The 16,733-nt window shown below is 37.5% G+C and overlaps 1 protein-coding gene across 1 annotated transcript; it reads right to left on the bottom strand.

The window, feature by feature from the left end:
• Positions 1-1,613: 1,613 nt before the first annotated feature.
• LOC127640687 (leucine-rich repeat-containing protein 56-like) lies at positions 1,614-16,385 on the bottom strand. Its single transcript, XM_052123381.1, has 13 exons — positions 16,325-16,385; positions 15,005-15,180; positions 14,809-14,896; positions 12,592-12,652; positions 11,796-11,892; positions 11,386-11,583; positions 8,864-9,044; positions 8,442-8,633; positions 6,400-6,464; positions 4,717-4,862; positions 4,424-4,614; positions 3,575-3,914; positions 1,614-3,459 (listed from the first exon to the last, which is right to left on the bottom strand). The coding sequence occupies exons 2-13, from the start codon at positions 15,164-15,166 to the stop codon at positions 3,300-3,302; spliced, it is 1,881 nt and encodes a 626-aa protein (XP_051979341.1). The 5' UTR covers positions 15,167-15,180; positions 16,325-16,385; the 3' UTR covers positions 1,614-3,299.
• Between the last annotated feature and the right edge of the window lie 348 nt (positions 16,386-16,733).

The raw sequence follows: 16,733 nt of genomic DNA, 5'->3' as shown, positions 1-16,733 counted from the left end.
GGTACAGTAAGGGCATGGCTTCGACGAGTCACATTTGTTATGTGCTGCTGAAGAATTCACAAAGATAAGACATTCCTTCCGCGGAAAATCTGTATCTTTCATACAAGTAAGTATCGGGAAAGTCAAATGGATTTTTGTCTGTCCCTAAAAACTCTTTCTCTACGAAGTGCTCGTCTAACAATTTGCGCGGAGATGTCCACAGGATTTGGGAGAAAAGGTGAAGCCTTTGCAGCAGAGAACAGACGCTGGGAATTAGTTGCGTCACCTATATGTTTCTTTGCTCACAGCTGATTGGTCAAAGTTCAGTCTGAGATCTTGAAACCAGAACATAACCTGCCCCGGAGCAGGTTAGCCGTGCAGCGTAAGATACCATGGCAACGAACACCGATTGAAGCCGAGCTACTTTCATAGTACCTAAAACCCAGGGTTGGCGGAAGCTAAACTGGAACATAGCTGGCTAGCCACCTAAACCGGCTTCATAGTACAGGTCCCAGGAGGGATTTGTCGCGCTCTGTTGTCAAGGCAACCGCTTACCGTCAACCATAGACATAGTATTTATTATGTCTATGACCGTCAACTGCCATTTGGACCTCGTCAAGTACTATACGATCTCTGAAGACTCAAGAGCCTTTAATAAAAAATATGTAGAGAAACAGATTACTAATCAAATTAAATATTTGAAGTGTAATTATAAAAAATATATCAGTTTATGTGCAAACTTTTGGAGCTCATGCCAGCTCAAGTCATTGTTAATGAAGGGGATAAATATTATTATTTGTTATTTTTGTTCAATTAAACTTTTCACTCAAATTGTCACGCTGATATGATGAACATGATTTGTTGATTTGTGTTAAATGAGAAAAAAATAAAAAGCTATTTCATTAATGGTCTCAGGCTTTATACGACCCTTACTATACATAATCTATTGGCATAATTAAATACATGTTATTTTACATTTATTTTAAAAGTTAATAGATTATTGTGACAGGGTGGAGGGCAGGGACGGGTCGTGATTCCACACACTCCGCCCTTAATCAGGCAAATCAAGCCTCAGAGAGGGATAAAGGCCTACTGGATGTTGCAGTGTGACAGAGAGAGAGAGATTTACAGCTGTCTGACACCTTTGTGTGTTTGTCTTTTTGTAAAATATTTTTTTTATTAAGATATTATTTATATCGTCAAGCCGGGTTTCGCCCCTTTACAATTATATATCTATTATTATACATCAAGTTTTATAAATAAAAATAAAAATGTTCATGCAATATTTTAAAGCTTTGCATAAGTGTAATTTGTGTGTTGTGAATCTGCAACTTCACATTAACACAAAGTAAATTTGATCTGTATTCTTCATATTTTTGCACTTAGATTTTGGCACAGTTTTTGCACCAAAAATGGCCAAAAACTATGCAAACCTGCAAACAGCATTATGCAAGCGAAGAAAGATTGTCATGAAATGCAAAATGTATTAACAATGTAGAATCAGTTGGTATGTATAAAAATAAACTATTGCAAAAGTGTAAATAATTTATGTTTGTTACAAAACAATTAACAAACTAATACAATCAAATAAAATACAATTCAAGAAAAATCGGATACACATTGTCAGGGGCGTAGATTCCAGGGGGGATGGGGGAGAGGTAACCCCAATAATCAAAACAAGCAAGTACGCCCCTTCCCAAATCTAGCCAAAGCCAAATCTACTCCCTTGCACATTGTTCCATCTTCTCTTTTGTTGGCGCTCTTTTGGCACGACTTTCTCACAAGAGTTTTGTAGCGCGAAGAGTAAGTTGGGTCAACCTGCTTCATTTAACCAATCAAATGAGGTTTTCGTTGACCAGTTTACAACCTGATTGGTTAAATAAAGTTACAGTTCATCAGCGTACAAACATATTGCTGGCTGGAAGCAAACATTTTTAAGTACAAAAAGTTTTAAATATTTATTTATTTATTACACACACCTAGCAGTTCATTTCAGAAGCCATTAACTAGGCCACTGGAGTCGTATGGATTACTTTTGTGGTGTTTTGCAGCACAAGATGCCGATATCTGAGGGGGCTTTCACACTGGGCACGTTTGCTGCAGTCCGATTCAGAGTGCGATTGTACCACGGTGCGCTCCCCGGTCCGCATAACAGCTTTCACATTACCAATTTTTCATGCGAACCATGCTCTGTTTCGAACTAAACTGCCAGTGTGAAAGCACACTGAGTTGTCATCTGTGCATACTTCAGAGACATGTGGTGGAATAACAGTCTAGCACCTGCGTCTGCACACATTGTACATGCAAGTCGACACATGTTAAAAACATGACAGGGGGATGCTTTGCCATAATACATCATCAACATATGGAGAGCATAGGAGTCATTTTACATCAATATCACCTCATGGGCTAATGCATAGCTATGCAATATTTCTAAATTTTTATGTCCACATATCAAGTGCAGAAGATCATATAATATGACAAAGTCCTTCTAACATGATAAATATGTCAATTAAACATGGAGTGTGTGTGTGTGTGTGTGTGTCTTTAAAATAAATATGAGGGGGAAAAACAAGCATACGGTATATCAAAACGGAAGTGGCGCCCTCTAGCGACCCATCAACGTAAATGATAAAGTGATAAATGTAGCGTGACCGTTTCAAAGTGGTGAAAAGAGCGTTTTAGTGTAATAAATGCGCATACTAACCATATCTTTGTAAATGTATATCCAGTATTACAACTTCGTTGTCATGGCACCGTAACGTCGGTATAAATCTTCAATTTTATCACACTAAAATAAAGTTAACAAGTTAAATGTTTAAGTCTTGGGGCTACACGTTTTGTGTTTTTTTTTTTACATTTATGGACTGGACCCTGGACAACCCTAAATAATTTTTAGTGGTAATCATGTATTCAACCAGAACTTTCCTTTAATTGAGACAACATGAAATAATTGTACTTAGTCAAACCCCAGGATTAATTAAGTGAACTAAAATCTAAAAGGTGATTGGCTTGACTGTTAGTTGTCTTCTCATAACATTAACTGCATTTTTGTTGGCTTAAAATTATCTTTAAAGTACAAAGATTCTGTAGAAAAAAACTGACTTTATAAAAAAGACCAAATGTATTATGCAGCATCCAAAAATAAAAGAGGGACCTAGATAATTCCAACATTTCAATATATCCATATGGACATTGGATTCACACGAAATTACTTTTCGACAAAGACTCCTTAACTTCACATGAAATCTAACGACTCCTGAAACCCTCTCAAATTGCAGCAGTGATGATATAAATGACCTAGTCAGACCCACAATCCATCATTCCACATGGGCATTTCTTCGAGCTCGGTCTGGCAGCCTCTGCATTGCAGCTCTGGCAGTTTGTGGACGTGTGGGTAAAAGTTTTGTAGATCTGTTAGAAAGTATGTTTGGATTATGTTGGTTGTCTGATTGTCGACGATTCACAGTAGCCTCTGACCTAAATGGGAGAATATATACTTGTCAAAAGTCAAAAGTGTTTGGAATAATGTGAATAAATGACAGAAAATACATTTTGGGCTAACTAATCCTTTAATTACATGATGAGAACATACCATTGAGCTCTATGAGGGGTGACCACAGAACTAGTGGATGGTCTTTGTGGTTTGTGCAGGATTTGAGGAGACACAAGCTGAGATTTTACAATCATGGTACTCTGGGGTCCCAAGTTTGTCTGTATGGGTCGTGAATCAGTCACATGGGTTTCCTCTGACGGGATTGGCATATAGATTTCAGTGTTATTATGAGGTCTGAGTCTCCTTGCACGGATTGGTGCTACCCTCCGACCACAAGAGTGCTCTACTGCATTCGGAGGGGGTGAGGGAGACATAGTGCTGTCTGATGAAGAGGAAAGTCTGAATATCTCTGGAGACTCCGACCTCTGATTGTACTGATCTGAAAGAGGCACATGATACGATCAAATCCTACATATCGCTGTACAAAATGCTCAGTGTGCGAGTTACAAAAGGATTATGTACTATTTCTACAGTTAATGCGGAAGTATGTAACTTTTTCGGTGTTAAAATAATTTCTTATAACCCAGTTTAACATGCTGAGACAACTATTGCGATTCATAGGTTAATTTTCTCGAAAACTGTAAACACTGTCTCTGTGTGGCACAATGACAATTCATGTGTTTGTTTGGAGTGACCTAATTAGACCTGCCCCAACAACATTACTCAGCAATGCCGTGATTTGGGGGTGGGTATATCTGACTGTTTGACCAACAGTAGACAGGGGGGCGTATTGAGAGCTGTTTTAAAAACATTGCTTATTTTTGCAATTCCGTTTGATAGACGCTAAGTTTCGCAGAAATTACAGCAGCTTTAATTTGGATACACAACCTATTAATGTTTGTTTCACACAACCCAAATTGCGTGAATGAGAAAAACAACGTGACGTGCCTGGTGAGGTAGATTGAAAGAACAAATTGGGAGAGGTATCTCTGTTAGTCCTTTCACGTTCCTCTTCCTCCCCTCTAGTGTTGTCATCACTACCAAAACAATGATTGTAGCTGCCTTCATCATCATCATCATCACTGTGGAGGATTTTCATTACCTGTGGCTGCCAGTCCTTCTCAATAGACAAGAGACGTCTGGCACAAGTCAAGAGAAAAACACAATTTCCATCAAAGCGCACATTAGTATCTACTAAAATAAAAAGTGTGCTTGAGTGTTGGTGGAAGATGGTTCAGTACTTATCATGCTCTATTCTCCAGCTTCTGAGCTCAGCAAAAACCACACTGCGATCTTGACTGCTCGACTCTTCGTGGTCATACATGTGTTCAGGAATATAACTACCAAGTCTTGTGCTAGGTCGGGTTTGAGAACGGGAGTTTTGGAGCTAGACAGAGTGCGAGAAATAATTAAATTGATTGGTTGAAAAACAGGTATAAACATAACAATCAAACAAAGCAACCCTAGAACCCTTTAATTTGTTAACTTTAAAGGAATAGTTTACCCCATAAAAGCTTAAAATGACAGTGAATGTGGACTAAAGCCCAAAGTATACTTCGGTTTTGAAGCTTAAAATGACAGTGAATCTTAAAATGACAGTGAATGTGGACTAAAGCCCAAAGTATACTTCGGTTTTGACACAAATGTTAAGCGTCTGTGTACAGTCGAACGCTCAGCTTTTCAAAGTATGCTTCATTTGACTGTGTGTGAATACACAGGCGATTGTGATATTCTGGAGTAATTTTCTTCAGGATATTAGACCCATAAATATGTCTTAATTTTCCTTCAGACTGGAGTTAACAAATTCAGGTCTCTCCTGACCTCAAACACATGTGCTTGATGTGCACATCCACTGTGTTGTTTTCACCTTTGTCTCCTGTTGTTTACTGATTACAGTTTCTTCTGGCACTTCTTTGTGCAGCAAATGCTTAACTGTGAGTGTTGCCACCTTGTGGACACACTATTTAGTGTACATATACAGGCATATGCGCATGCTGTGTGTGCAGAGTACACGTGGTTATGGCCCAAACATACTCTACGTAAGTATGTGAACGCAGAAGCATCTTGCTACGCAAGCTCAATTTCACACATCGTTGTGTTGTGAAATGCGTCAGTGCAATTCATAACGAACGCTAGTACTCTCTGTATTCTCAATGTTGTCGCAAAGGACGCTACAGCGGATTTGAGGAGAGTCTTGCCGAACAAGTTAGATTATACAAACACATTTTTCTGTCAACTTTTCAGCAAATACAAAAGCACAGTCCTCAACTGTCGATATGTTGACTCCACACATCTGGTTTCATGGTGCCTAAAAAACTCTTTCGCCCCCTTGTGGTCCAAGGTTTGTAACCGCCAGAGCAACGCAAGAGCGCAAGTAATGTATTTACAACGGGACCACATGTTGGCCATGCATTGGCGAAGCTTTTGCATCTGCATTTGTGTACTTGCGTGAAGTATGTTTAGGCCATTTGAAATACCGAGCCACACACATTCTGTGCTCGAGCACCCTGCTGATGACGAAATTTGCTTCACGTGGCCTGTAAGCAGATGCCTACCATTCGTGTCTGACCGAACAGGCATAAGGCTGTCACACTCCAAAACGGACAAAAAAGCTCAATGAAAGTACCATAAAAGTAGTCCATACAACTTGTGCACCATTTTCCAAGTCTATTGAATCCATATAATAGCTTTGTGTGAAGAACTGAAGTGGCAGTTTGCTGAAGATCGCCACTGTGAGCCACTTTGAACATGTTTCTCTTATTGTGCTCATGACATTTTTATTTTCATAAAAAAAAAAAACATTTTGTGCTAAACAATATAAAGAAAGTCATATGATTTGGAATGAGTAAATTATGACAGAATTTTCATTTTTGGGTGAAATGTTCCTTAAATGTCTTTGCTTAATATCTGATTCTTGGATTCACCTTTAATTTCTGTCTTCGTGCGCGAGCAGCCTGTAGAGGATTCCCACAGAGAAAACTGCCGACACCTGTAGAAACATTACCCATCACAAATTCCACTGTGAAACATTGGGAGGTCAGGCCAATTGTCAGGTCAGAAGACAAGCTATTCAGCTGCAGTGACTTCTTTCTAACAAATTACCGTTCGCTGCCCTCAATATGGTTGTTCACTGGTCTTGAGGTGGTGATGTGTGGCACAGGCAGAAACATAAACTCTTCACTCATTGAATGTCATGACTTTCAGCTATAGAGATTTTTCATACTGGCTAGAAATTAGGGATGTGCACGGATAGTCGACATTTGGTTTACCATTTATTTGTATATCAAAATCACTATTCGGTTATTCTACACATGCAAAACAGGTCTGCAACCCGACCTCGACAAGTTCCAACAAACCATCGGGCATTCTGTGTGGGTTTGGTTCAGTTTTTCAAGTATAGGGCGAGTTAGGGGCAGTTCACGTGCATCTGCACTTTTTTTCTATGGATCAGTGATACTGACACACACTGGACAGGCATCTTTGACTGTTGGTGGTGGCCGTGGGGATCGAACTAGTGACCTTCTGATTAACAGTTATGTGATTTAGCCCACTACACCACCACCAAAGGATTTTGATAAATGGTTTTTCCCTTTTTGCTCTGATGTGTATATATAATACAATAATTAGACAAGTTTAATGTCATTTGATTTTACACCATTTTAAATCAAAGCACCCTGAAGAGGTTATTTAATAGCAGCAGTGTGACTCCATGCACATGATAATATTTGCATTTGTTGCCTCATGGATGTGTGAACCTGACCATGAAGTATACATACTGTACAGCAGGCCTATTCAACTGGTGGCCCGCGGGCCAAATCTTTTTGAGGTTGTCAGTTTTCTAGGGGGCTGTTTACATCGAACGTGTTTTGTGTCTGTTCACGCTGTTTTTAAATTGTTTTCCTATGCAAACTTGCACTAAACAGACATCGTGTCCTGTCTTGATGTTTTCAGACCATGGATGATTGACAAGTGTGAGTTTGGAGCAACAGAAATGTTCTATTCTTTAATTTGGACAAGAAATTTGAATAGTCAAAAGTTTTTAGTATCAGTCTGATTTACTCTTTCTTTGACGGACCAATTTTGAAAGTACTTTTTTTTTTGTCTTAAGTTGCCTTTATTTTTTCCCCAAAATTTCCTGCTAGGTGGAAATATTTCTAAAGATTTCTAATAATTGAATTTAATGTGAGATTTTAACATTTTATGATGTACTGTATGTATTGTGCTATTAAGACTCATAGCTCACTGTGCACTTTATTTGCTGCTGTTTTGAGAATTGTTTGAGAAAATTCCTTTACAATAAATATTCTTTATTCCTGTGACCCGACTCCAGAGGAAAAAAACGATTAACCGAATGTTAAAAATGGTAACATGCACATCCCTACTAGAAATGCAATTGAAAAAAATTCCAAGAAATGAATAAGGGGCCTTGTAGACCAAAAACATTATTGCATCCGTCCCTGCTGTTTTTTTATTGCTTTACTATGTAAACATGTATTAAAAGGACATCTTTAACATGTATACCGCATCTTTCAGTTTTTTCAGTGCCTCACGCAGGAACACCATACTTTTTAGATGCCGTATCAAGTTATAAAGAAATAGGTTGGGGGGCCTGGGTACCTCAGCAAGTATTGACACTGACTACCACCCCTGGAGTCGTGAGTTCGAATCCAGGGCATGCTGAGTGACTCCAGCCATGTCTCCTCAGCAACCAAATTGGCTCGGTTGCTAGGGAGGGTAGAGTTACATGGGGTAAACTCCTTGTGGTCGCGATTTGTGGTGCTCGCTCTCAATGGGGCGCGTGGTGATTTATGAGTGGATTGCAGAAAGTAGCTTGAGTCTCCACATGCTGTGAGTCTTCTGTGAGATTTTTTTTTTTTCGTGCCATTACATCTTGCTTTTTTAGCACAAGGACGTTTTCACTGTGAACGGCCCATTTTTCTTTCTTCTTTCAAAGTAAGAGTCTTACCATTTGTTAGATCACTGGCTTCGTGTTCCAGGATGGCTAGTTTGGAGTCAGTCAAGCCTGGTCTTAAAACAGTGCAGGAAGTGAGAGGTCTGGGACTGCAAGAGTGACTTGAAAGACTGCTGGAGGATGATCTCGGACTCAGGAGCTGGGCAGAACTGGGTCTGATGCCGCATACACTGATAGATCTCTCCCCTGATTGAGTAAATCATCCTTTAACCAACTGCTTCTGAATACACTTATAGTTTAGAAAATTCCATGACCAGAACTGAGAACATGTGAACAAAAATGACAGCAAGCAGGTTGCAAAACTATGGCGCAAGCTGGAAAACTGCCATTGAAACAAATGGGGATGTGGATGGATAGCTTTAAAGGGATGATTCAAATTGGACAAAACGGTCCTGGCAGATATTGGTTGTGTTTACCTGTATATGTCTGTTCCAGGCTGTCATTAATAGAGCAGTTTTTAATTGATTTTTTGAGAAGAGTCCAGTCCTCCAGGGGAGTTCTACAGATTTGAGGTTTGTCTTTATCAGCAGGTATATCATCCAGATATCTTAGCTGAGGAATAAACTCACAGACTGCAGACCTGTAGCTGTAGTCTTCCTGTTCACAAAATACACCAAATCAAATCTTAGATCAGACCTCAAATCAACCTCAAATTTTAAAAGCATGTCTGAAATGCCAACAAAAAACAACGATAAATGAAAGATAACCAGATTGATTTTCATACAATACTTGTTGCTGTGAAAGGCCATGCAAACACCCAATTCATAGTGAAGAGGTAAATAGATCAAGTCAATGACAGAGAGAAAGAAATGAGGGCATCCTTAATTTACCACTTCATGCATAATCTAAGCAGTTTATTCATTCACTGCAGGCTTGCCCCAGTTCCTGGTGCTGACTGAAAACAAACTAGAGAAAAACCAGCAGAAACCAGCTAGAGAAAATGAACTGAGTGTGAGGAACACTGTCTTCAACCCTGTTATATGGTGTGCATAGCATGGGGTTTTAATAAAATATGGGATTATTGTTTTGATCAAAGGGGCAATATGCACCAATATGCTTGCATATACAACTCTTACACCTCACTGTCTTACGCCATGTCCAAACAAGGTGCAAAGCGTTAAGTTTCCATCGACATATATTTTTGTCTGTCCACACTGAAATGAGAAAAGCTGCTTTCATATTCTTTCCTATTCATATTTACATCAAATATGATAAACGTCATATAATATCTGATATTTAATATACAGTACAGTCATGACAATTCTCTGAGAAAGTTTTAAAGTATTATAGACAGACATGCTGCTGCTGCATAAGTAGACAAGCATTCTATCCTTGAGCAGCACTAGACAAATGGTGCTGGGGAGGAGGAGGGTTTCTGTGAGAAAACTCTAGGAACGAGCTGCAGTAAACCGGCTTACCTGCAAACAACTGAGGCAATTTAAATGTTAGACAAAGAGAGATTACGCAAGTTGATTACATGCCAAAAGACCAGCTTGCACCATGTAGAGTTTCATGACTGAACTTTTAATTAATGTATGTGTCATACTGTAATATATTTCCTGCAGCACCTTGACAAAAGTCTGCCGAACATTTCTTAAATAAACTTTACGTTTTGTTCTGCCTAAATGTAAAGGGGTGAAGAACCACAATGCAGAAATACATTAGCACCAACATTTTCATTTATCTTTTCACTTTTCCATCTCAGATCTCTAATGTCATGCATATTAATGTGCAATATCTGTAATGGATGGGGCAGGGCAGCATTAGATCAAGCAGTTGAAATATAAGTAATAGCAATTTGATGGCCTATGGAGCCGTCATTATCTGCAAGGGCCATTAGTCTGGTCTACAGAGAGTGAGTTCAGCACAGAACATTGAACCACAGAGAAACACTTAGCCTTATCAAGCAGAAACATACATCTCTCTTGCCCCTAATCTGCTGCTGTCTTACCATAAATTTTCAATAATCAATGTCATACAATCATTCAAATCAATGTCATACATCATGCAGTTAGTGGTATTGGACATGATGTCATGTTAAAAATGGATCAAGCAACCACAATAATCTTGATGTGTTGACAGCATTGAGTGTGGTGTTTGCTCATGCAAAACTTTCCACCGTGATGCTAGGGTGGTATGGGTGGTTTTCCATAGCGTTGGTAGGGTGTTCTGAGTAAATGCTGGGGCATTGCTAGGTGGCTGCAGGTGGTCGCTAGGTGTTCTGGGTGGTTGCTGAGGTGTTTCTGTTAGTTCTTACAAAACTCTCCACTGTGATGCTAGGGTGTTGTGGGAGGTTTCCAGACCATTGCTATACGTTGCTAGGATGTTCTGGGTGGATGCTGGGGCATTGCTAGGTGACTGTTAGATCGTTCTTAGCGGTTGCTAGGGTGTTGGAAGGTGGTTGCTAGGGCATTCCTAGTTGGTTACTAGCCAGTTCTGGGTGGTTGCTGGGGCATTTCTCTGTGGTTGCTAGGGTGTTTTAGGTGGTTGTTGGGCATTGCTAAGTGGTTGCTAATATGTTCTGGGTGGTTGCTAAGATATTCTGGGTGGTAGCTGGGGCGTTGTTAGGAAATTGCTAGGTGGTTGTTAGGGAGTTCTTGTTGGTTGCTTACTGACCCAATCAAAAGAGTTCAACCCAACTCTCTATGATATTCTGGTCTCTAAGTATGGCTTGGTACCCTCCTTTAATATACAGTCTATGGGTTTTTAAAGCATGTTTAATTGTCCACTAGGTGAAAATTGTAATAGCACTACAACACCTCACCTTAACAAGCCACATGATTTGAAGTATCATTCATGTCAGTAGCACAGTCTTTTATGTAACTGATTTTTTGTGAATTGAATCAATGATTTACTAACTACAGAGAAAACAGTGGGAAAACAAATTAGGAAGTAGCTCATTGACTAATTAGAATTGGAATAACACTTTTTCCTTTACCTCTGATGCCCCTGGACTGCAGGTGGTGCACACTGGGTTTCCCTCTAGGGAAAGGGTTCTGAGCTTTGCAAAATGGCCCAAATACCACACTTGGGACAGATCATCTACATTGTTCCCCTCCAGATCCAGCAGCTCTAGATGTTCCAGAATGCCAAGTGGGCTCAGATCTGATATGTTGTTGTACGGTACATACAGTTCCTATATATAACACATTTATTATTAATGAAGTCAGTGCCCCTTTGACTTTGATACCAAAGTTTATAAAAAATAAGGATGACATATGATATATAAGATAGCAAGTCAGCATTGCAATCCATTTTATGTATTTCCGAGTAAAACAGAATTTTCACTTTTGTTGTGAACTGTTCTTTTAGCCTTTTAACTATTCACTTTTAAACTTTGTTTGATACCTTTAAGGACACAAAAGAAGCAATTCCCTCCAGGTCGGTCAGACCGCAACGAGCCAGCCATAAGACCTGCAGGTGGGAAAGACTGGTTCCGAGGTCCCTGAGGAAACACTGAACAATAAGCAATCATTCCCCTCATCTTCTACAGCAGCATTCACTGATTTATTTCCGCTATCAGTGTCTTGGATCCTATTTCTCCAGCAACTCAGCATCCCAAAGCAGGAAATGTTTTCACATCTCTCAAGTCCCCAGCGAGCTTTGAGCTCACTAAGTAACTCTGTTTGTAATCGCTCCTCCTTTTGGAGAGTTTCAAGACATCTGTATAAATTATACTGTGAATCCAACATATGCAGTCAATCGCCCATATCCTCCCTTGGCCTTAAGAGTTATGAGACAGCCATTGACATAAAGTACAGTTTTATAAGAAGCTAATATACTTTAGACTTCAGGAATAGTTCAAACCAGGTCTCATAAAATCATGTTACTATACCAGACTTTTTCTGATTTCGGCTTGTAGCGCCTCTAGTGTTCATTTCACCAGAAAACGTACACACCACGATACTTACAAACGAGCCATGGAAAAATTATTTTGCACAAATTTTGATATAGTAACGTAATTCTATAAGTCCAGGTTGGAAAAAGAGCAGCCAATACTTTCTACGAAACATTTCCTTTTGAATTCCACAAAAGAAAGAAGGTCATGTGTGTTTGGAACAACATGATGGTGAGTAAATTATGTTAAAACTGTTCCTTTATAGATGTAACAAAGTATTTTTTATATGGAAATAAAGGGTCTCACCGAAGAGAAAAGATCAAACTGTTGTTCATTTTCAGCTGCACAAGCTTAGGCAAGTAGACACCTGTGAGACAAGAGAGGAAACAACTGAAATGCTCCTCAGACGTTACAGATGTCCCCATTCATGCTCTATCAGAGCGATATGTCCAAACACACCCAGTCATTTGAAATCACATTCTCTAAATATATGTAAGTTACTCCTGAAGCCATGTAGCTCTGTTTTGTCTCAGTACTTATTACACAACCTTGGCTTTCAAGGTGTCCTTTGACACAGGACGGATGTAGGGTGCATTAAAGGAGAACAGACTGGGCGTATTTTACTTTTACTTATCATGGAACATGCTCAAGTTAAGAGCGCTTTAATGTATCTTTTAAGATGAATGTAATAGTGTTGATTACCACCAAAAATAATTTTGACTCGTCCCTTGTTTATTAAATAAAAGCAAAAAATATGGTTACAATAAGGAACAATGGAAGTAAATGGCGCCTGTTGATAAATGCTAAAATACACACCATTTGAAAAGTATTGAAACACCATGTCCACTAGTTGACCACATTAAACTTGTTAACATGATTTTAGTGTGATAACATCAGGGATTTACCAGTGTTATGGCATTTAACAGATTACAGGGTTTCCTGGCGTTACATTGCCATGACAACAAAGTTGTAATATTTGAATAGAACTTGACACATATATGGTTTTATTTTATCACACTAATGTTAACACCCATATTGTTTTTTTATTGTGGCTATATTTTTTAAACACTTTGTTTTTTAATGTTTACAGATTGACCCCATTCACTTCTATTGTAAATGCACACTGTAACCCAGATTTTTGCTTTTTAAAACACACATTCATTCAAATTATATTATATATAAAAATGAACTATATAGGACAATTTTTTTATATAGTTTTATTTTTAGATTATTTCCCATATATATATATATATACAGTTGAAGTCAGAAGTTTACATGCACTTAGGTTGAAGTCATTAAAACTCATTTTCTAACCACTCCACAGATTTCATACTAGCAAGCTATAGTTTTGGCAAGTTGTTTAGGAGTCAGGACATCTACTTTGTGCATGACACAAGTAATGTTTCTAACAATAGTTTACAGACAGATTATTTCACTTTTAATTGACTACATCACTATTCCAGTGAGTTTTCATACACTAAGTTAACTGTGCCTTTAAGCAGCTTGAAAAATTCCAGAAAATTATGTCAAGCCTTTAGACAGTTAGCCAATTAGCTACTGATATGCTAATTGGAGTCAATTGGAGGTGTACCTGTAGATGTATTTTAAGGCCTACCTTCAAACTCAGAGCCTGTTTGCTTGACATCAAAGGAAAATAAAAAGAAATCAGAGCTAAGAAAAAAAAAATTGTGGACCTCCACAAGTCTGGTTCATCCTTGGGAGCAATTAACAAACATGTATAACACATGTATAAACACCATGGGACCATGCAGCCATCATATTGCTCATGAAGAAGACGCATTCTGTCTCCTAGAGATGAACGTAGTTTGGTGTGAAAAGTGCAAATGAATCTCAGAACAACAGCAAAGGACCTTGTGAAGATCCCAGAACAACAGTTTTGACAAGTATAGATACTTGTCAAACTGGTTAACAAGTATCTATATCCACAGTGAAACAAGTCATATATCGATATAACCTGAAAGGCTGCTCCGAAAGGAAGAATCCAATGATCCAAAACCACCATAAAGAAGCCAGACAACAGTTTGCAAGTGCACATGGGGACAAAGATCTTACTTTTTAGAGAAATGTCCTCTGGTCGGATGAAACAAAAAATGTTTGGCCATAATGACCATCGAATGTTTGGAGGAAAAAGGGTGAGAACAAAGAACACAATCAAAGAAACAAATGGGTCTTCCAAATGGACAATGACCCCAAGCATACATCCAAAGTTGTGGCAAAATGGCTTAAGGACAACAAAGTCAAGGTAATGGAGTGGCCATCACAAAGCCCTGACTTCAATTTAATAGAATATGTATATAGTAGAGAGAATATGTAATAATTCTCTCTACTATTATTCTGACATTTCACATTCTTAAAATAAATTCGTGATCCTAACTGACCTAAGACAGGGAATATTTTCTACGATTAAATGTCAGAAAAACTGAGTTTAAATGTATTTGTCTGTATGTAAACTTCTGACTTCAACTGTGCATCTGGCCATGAAAGCGTGTGTTTCAATCTCACCAAAGTTGCCCAGAGTGTCTTGTCGCGTGTCAACACATATTTCCAGTGAGGTCACTTCCCGTAGATTGTCAGAACCAGAGAGGATTTTCTGAAAAACAATCAAACCTAAGCAGGAAATTTGCACTCTTGCTCTTAATTGTATATCACCTAATTCAAAGGACACTTTTAATGTTTAATCTCAACATTAAAATCCTACCAACATCTCTTGAGAAAGACACAGTTCAACTGTCATAGGTTCAGATTCCTCAGAGTCAACAGGTGTTGGGTTTAATATACCAGATCCACTCAATTCAGTCACAATCGAGCAAGCTGAGATGGGTCTCTTCTTTATCGAGGCTTCACTCATCATTTGTAACATTTATTTTACCTGACCTGAAATCAAGTTATAGATCAAGATTGTAGATTAAAATAAATTGTATTATATAAAGGACATTTTTTTCAACATTCAGTTTTTAAATGTTGTGACTAGCAGTGTTGGGTAAGTTACTCTAAAAAAAGGAATTCTTTACTAACTACTAATTACATCCTCTACAGTGTAATTAGATTAGTTTACTAATTACTCTGACTGAAAAGTAATTGCATTACATATTACTAATTACTTTCTAAAACCCCTATCAACCTCAACCAGATGAAAATACAATGATATACATTAAATTGTTCTTTATAATTCTTTCAAATAAATTATATAAAATCTAATATATTATTCATGAACTGGCCAAAGAATTTACGGGGGCTGCATTTAATTAGAAAACATACATTTTAACATTAGACATTACATTTCGATTTTAAGTTCACTATAGTTTTATATAGAATTGCTCTATAGTAGTCTATACATTATTTAACACAACTACATCAGAAGTAACTGTAGAGTAATCCCTTACATTACTTTTTCAAAGAAAAAATCATTTTTACAGTAATGAATTACTTAATAATGCATTACATCCAACAATGGTGACTGGACAACATTTCTTTTAACCCTTCCTTGGTCCTGCAGAACTTTAAAAAGGGGTCAAGATGATTTTGGTACTTTTTTCCAACAGAGAAACTCCCACATGCAAGCATGTATTCAAATAGGTAAAGCTTATATATATATTTTCTTTTTATTATTATTATTTATTTATTTAAAAAAATGTTTTTACTTATCTCTTTGTGTAGTGGTCACAATATAAGACTGAATAAATTTACCTTTATATAAATTAAATTACATTACACATTTATTAGAAAAATACAGATTTTTTTATATATATTTTATAATTATGGGCAAATTTTCTGTCAGCAATATAGTGTAAATATAAGTAAAAATGTAAATAAAAATGAATGGCTTTTTTTCTTTGTAGAATTATGTGCCATGTCAACTCCCCAAATAAATAACGTTCCATGTTCCATAGCAATGCTGGCAACAACTCTAGGGAAACAGCCAATTCAATTCTTTTTTTAAATTAAACTGGTCAAAATATATATTTGCTTTGTACCTCCAGACAGATTAATTATATTACCAATTATATATAAGTCTTACCTTATGAGTCTAAACAACGTGTTATATTCGGTGTTTTAGCATGTCTGTTCTGCTAGTCTTCGAAAGTTTGCATAGCAACGGAACGTACTTCCTGGATACGGGGAAGGGCACGTCCCACGTGGGAATTTTAGACCATTCAAATATGTTATTTGTTTGTTTGAAATTATAATTATATTATTTTTATATATATAAAAATATATATATATATATATATATATATATATATATATATATATATATATATATATATATATATATATATATATATAGTATACAGTGGCAAATACCACATATACATAAGAGATTGAACGAATTTCTCATTTTGCCAACTAATATGTTAGCACTAAAAATATGCAACGTATTCTCTCTGGAAATTTTGTTAATTTTATAGTGTAAGATTTTTATTATT

The sequence above is a fragment of the Xyrauchen texanus genome, chromosome 49, assembly GCF_025860055.1.
Source record: "Xyrauchen texanus isolate HMW12.3.18 chromosome 49, RBS_HiC_50CHRs, whole genome shotgun sequence".
Classification (NCBI taxonomy): domain Eukaryota; kingdom Metazoa; phylum Chordata; class Actinopteri; order Cypriniformes; family Catostomidae; genus Xyrauchen; species Xyrauchen texanus.
The sequence above is the reverse complement of the archived record's forward strand: the minus strand, read 5'-3'. Positions and strand labels throughout refer to the sequence as shown.

What these genes read in the sequence shown, in the direction of transcription:
- LOC127640687 (XM_052123381.1), bottom strand. Translation starts at nt 15,166, where the DNA reads ATGTTACAAATGATGAGTGAAGCCTCGATAAAGAAGAGACCCATCTCA. An exon ending in GTCTTTCTCAAGAGATGTTG is followed by an intron (nt 14,897 to 15,004) that starts GTAGGATTTTAA and finishes ATTGTTTTTCAG; the next exon opens with AAAATCCTCTCTGGTTCTGA. An exon ending in TGGAGAATAGAGCATGATAA is followed by an intron (nt 4,615 to 4,716) that starts GTACTGAACCAT and finishes GACTTGTGCCAG; the next exon opens with ACGTCTCTTGTCTATTGAGA.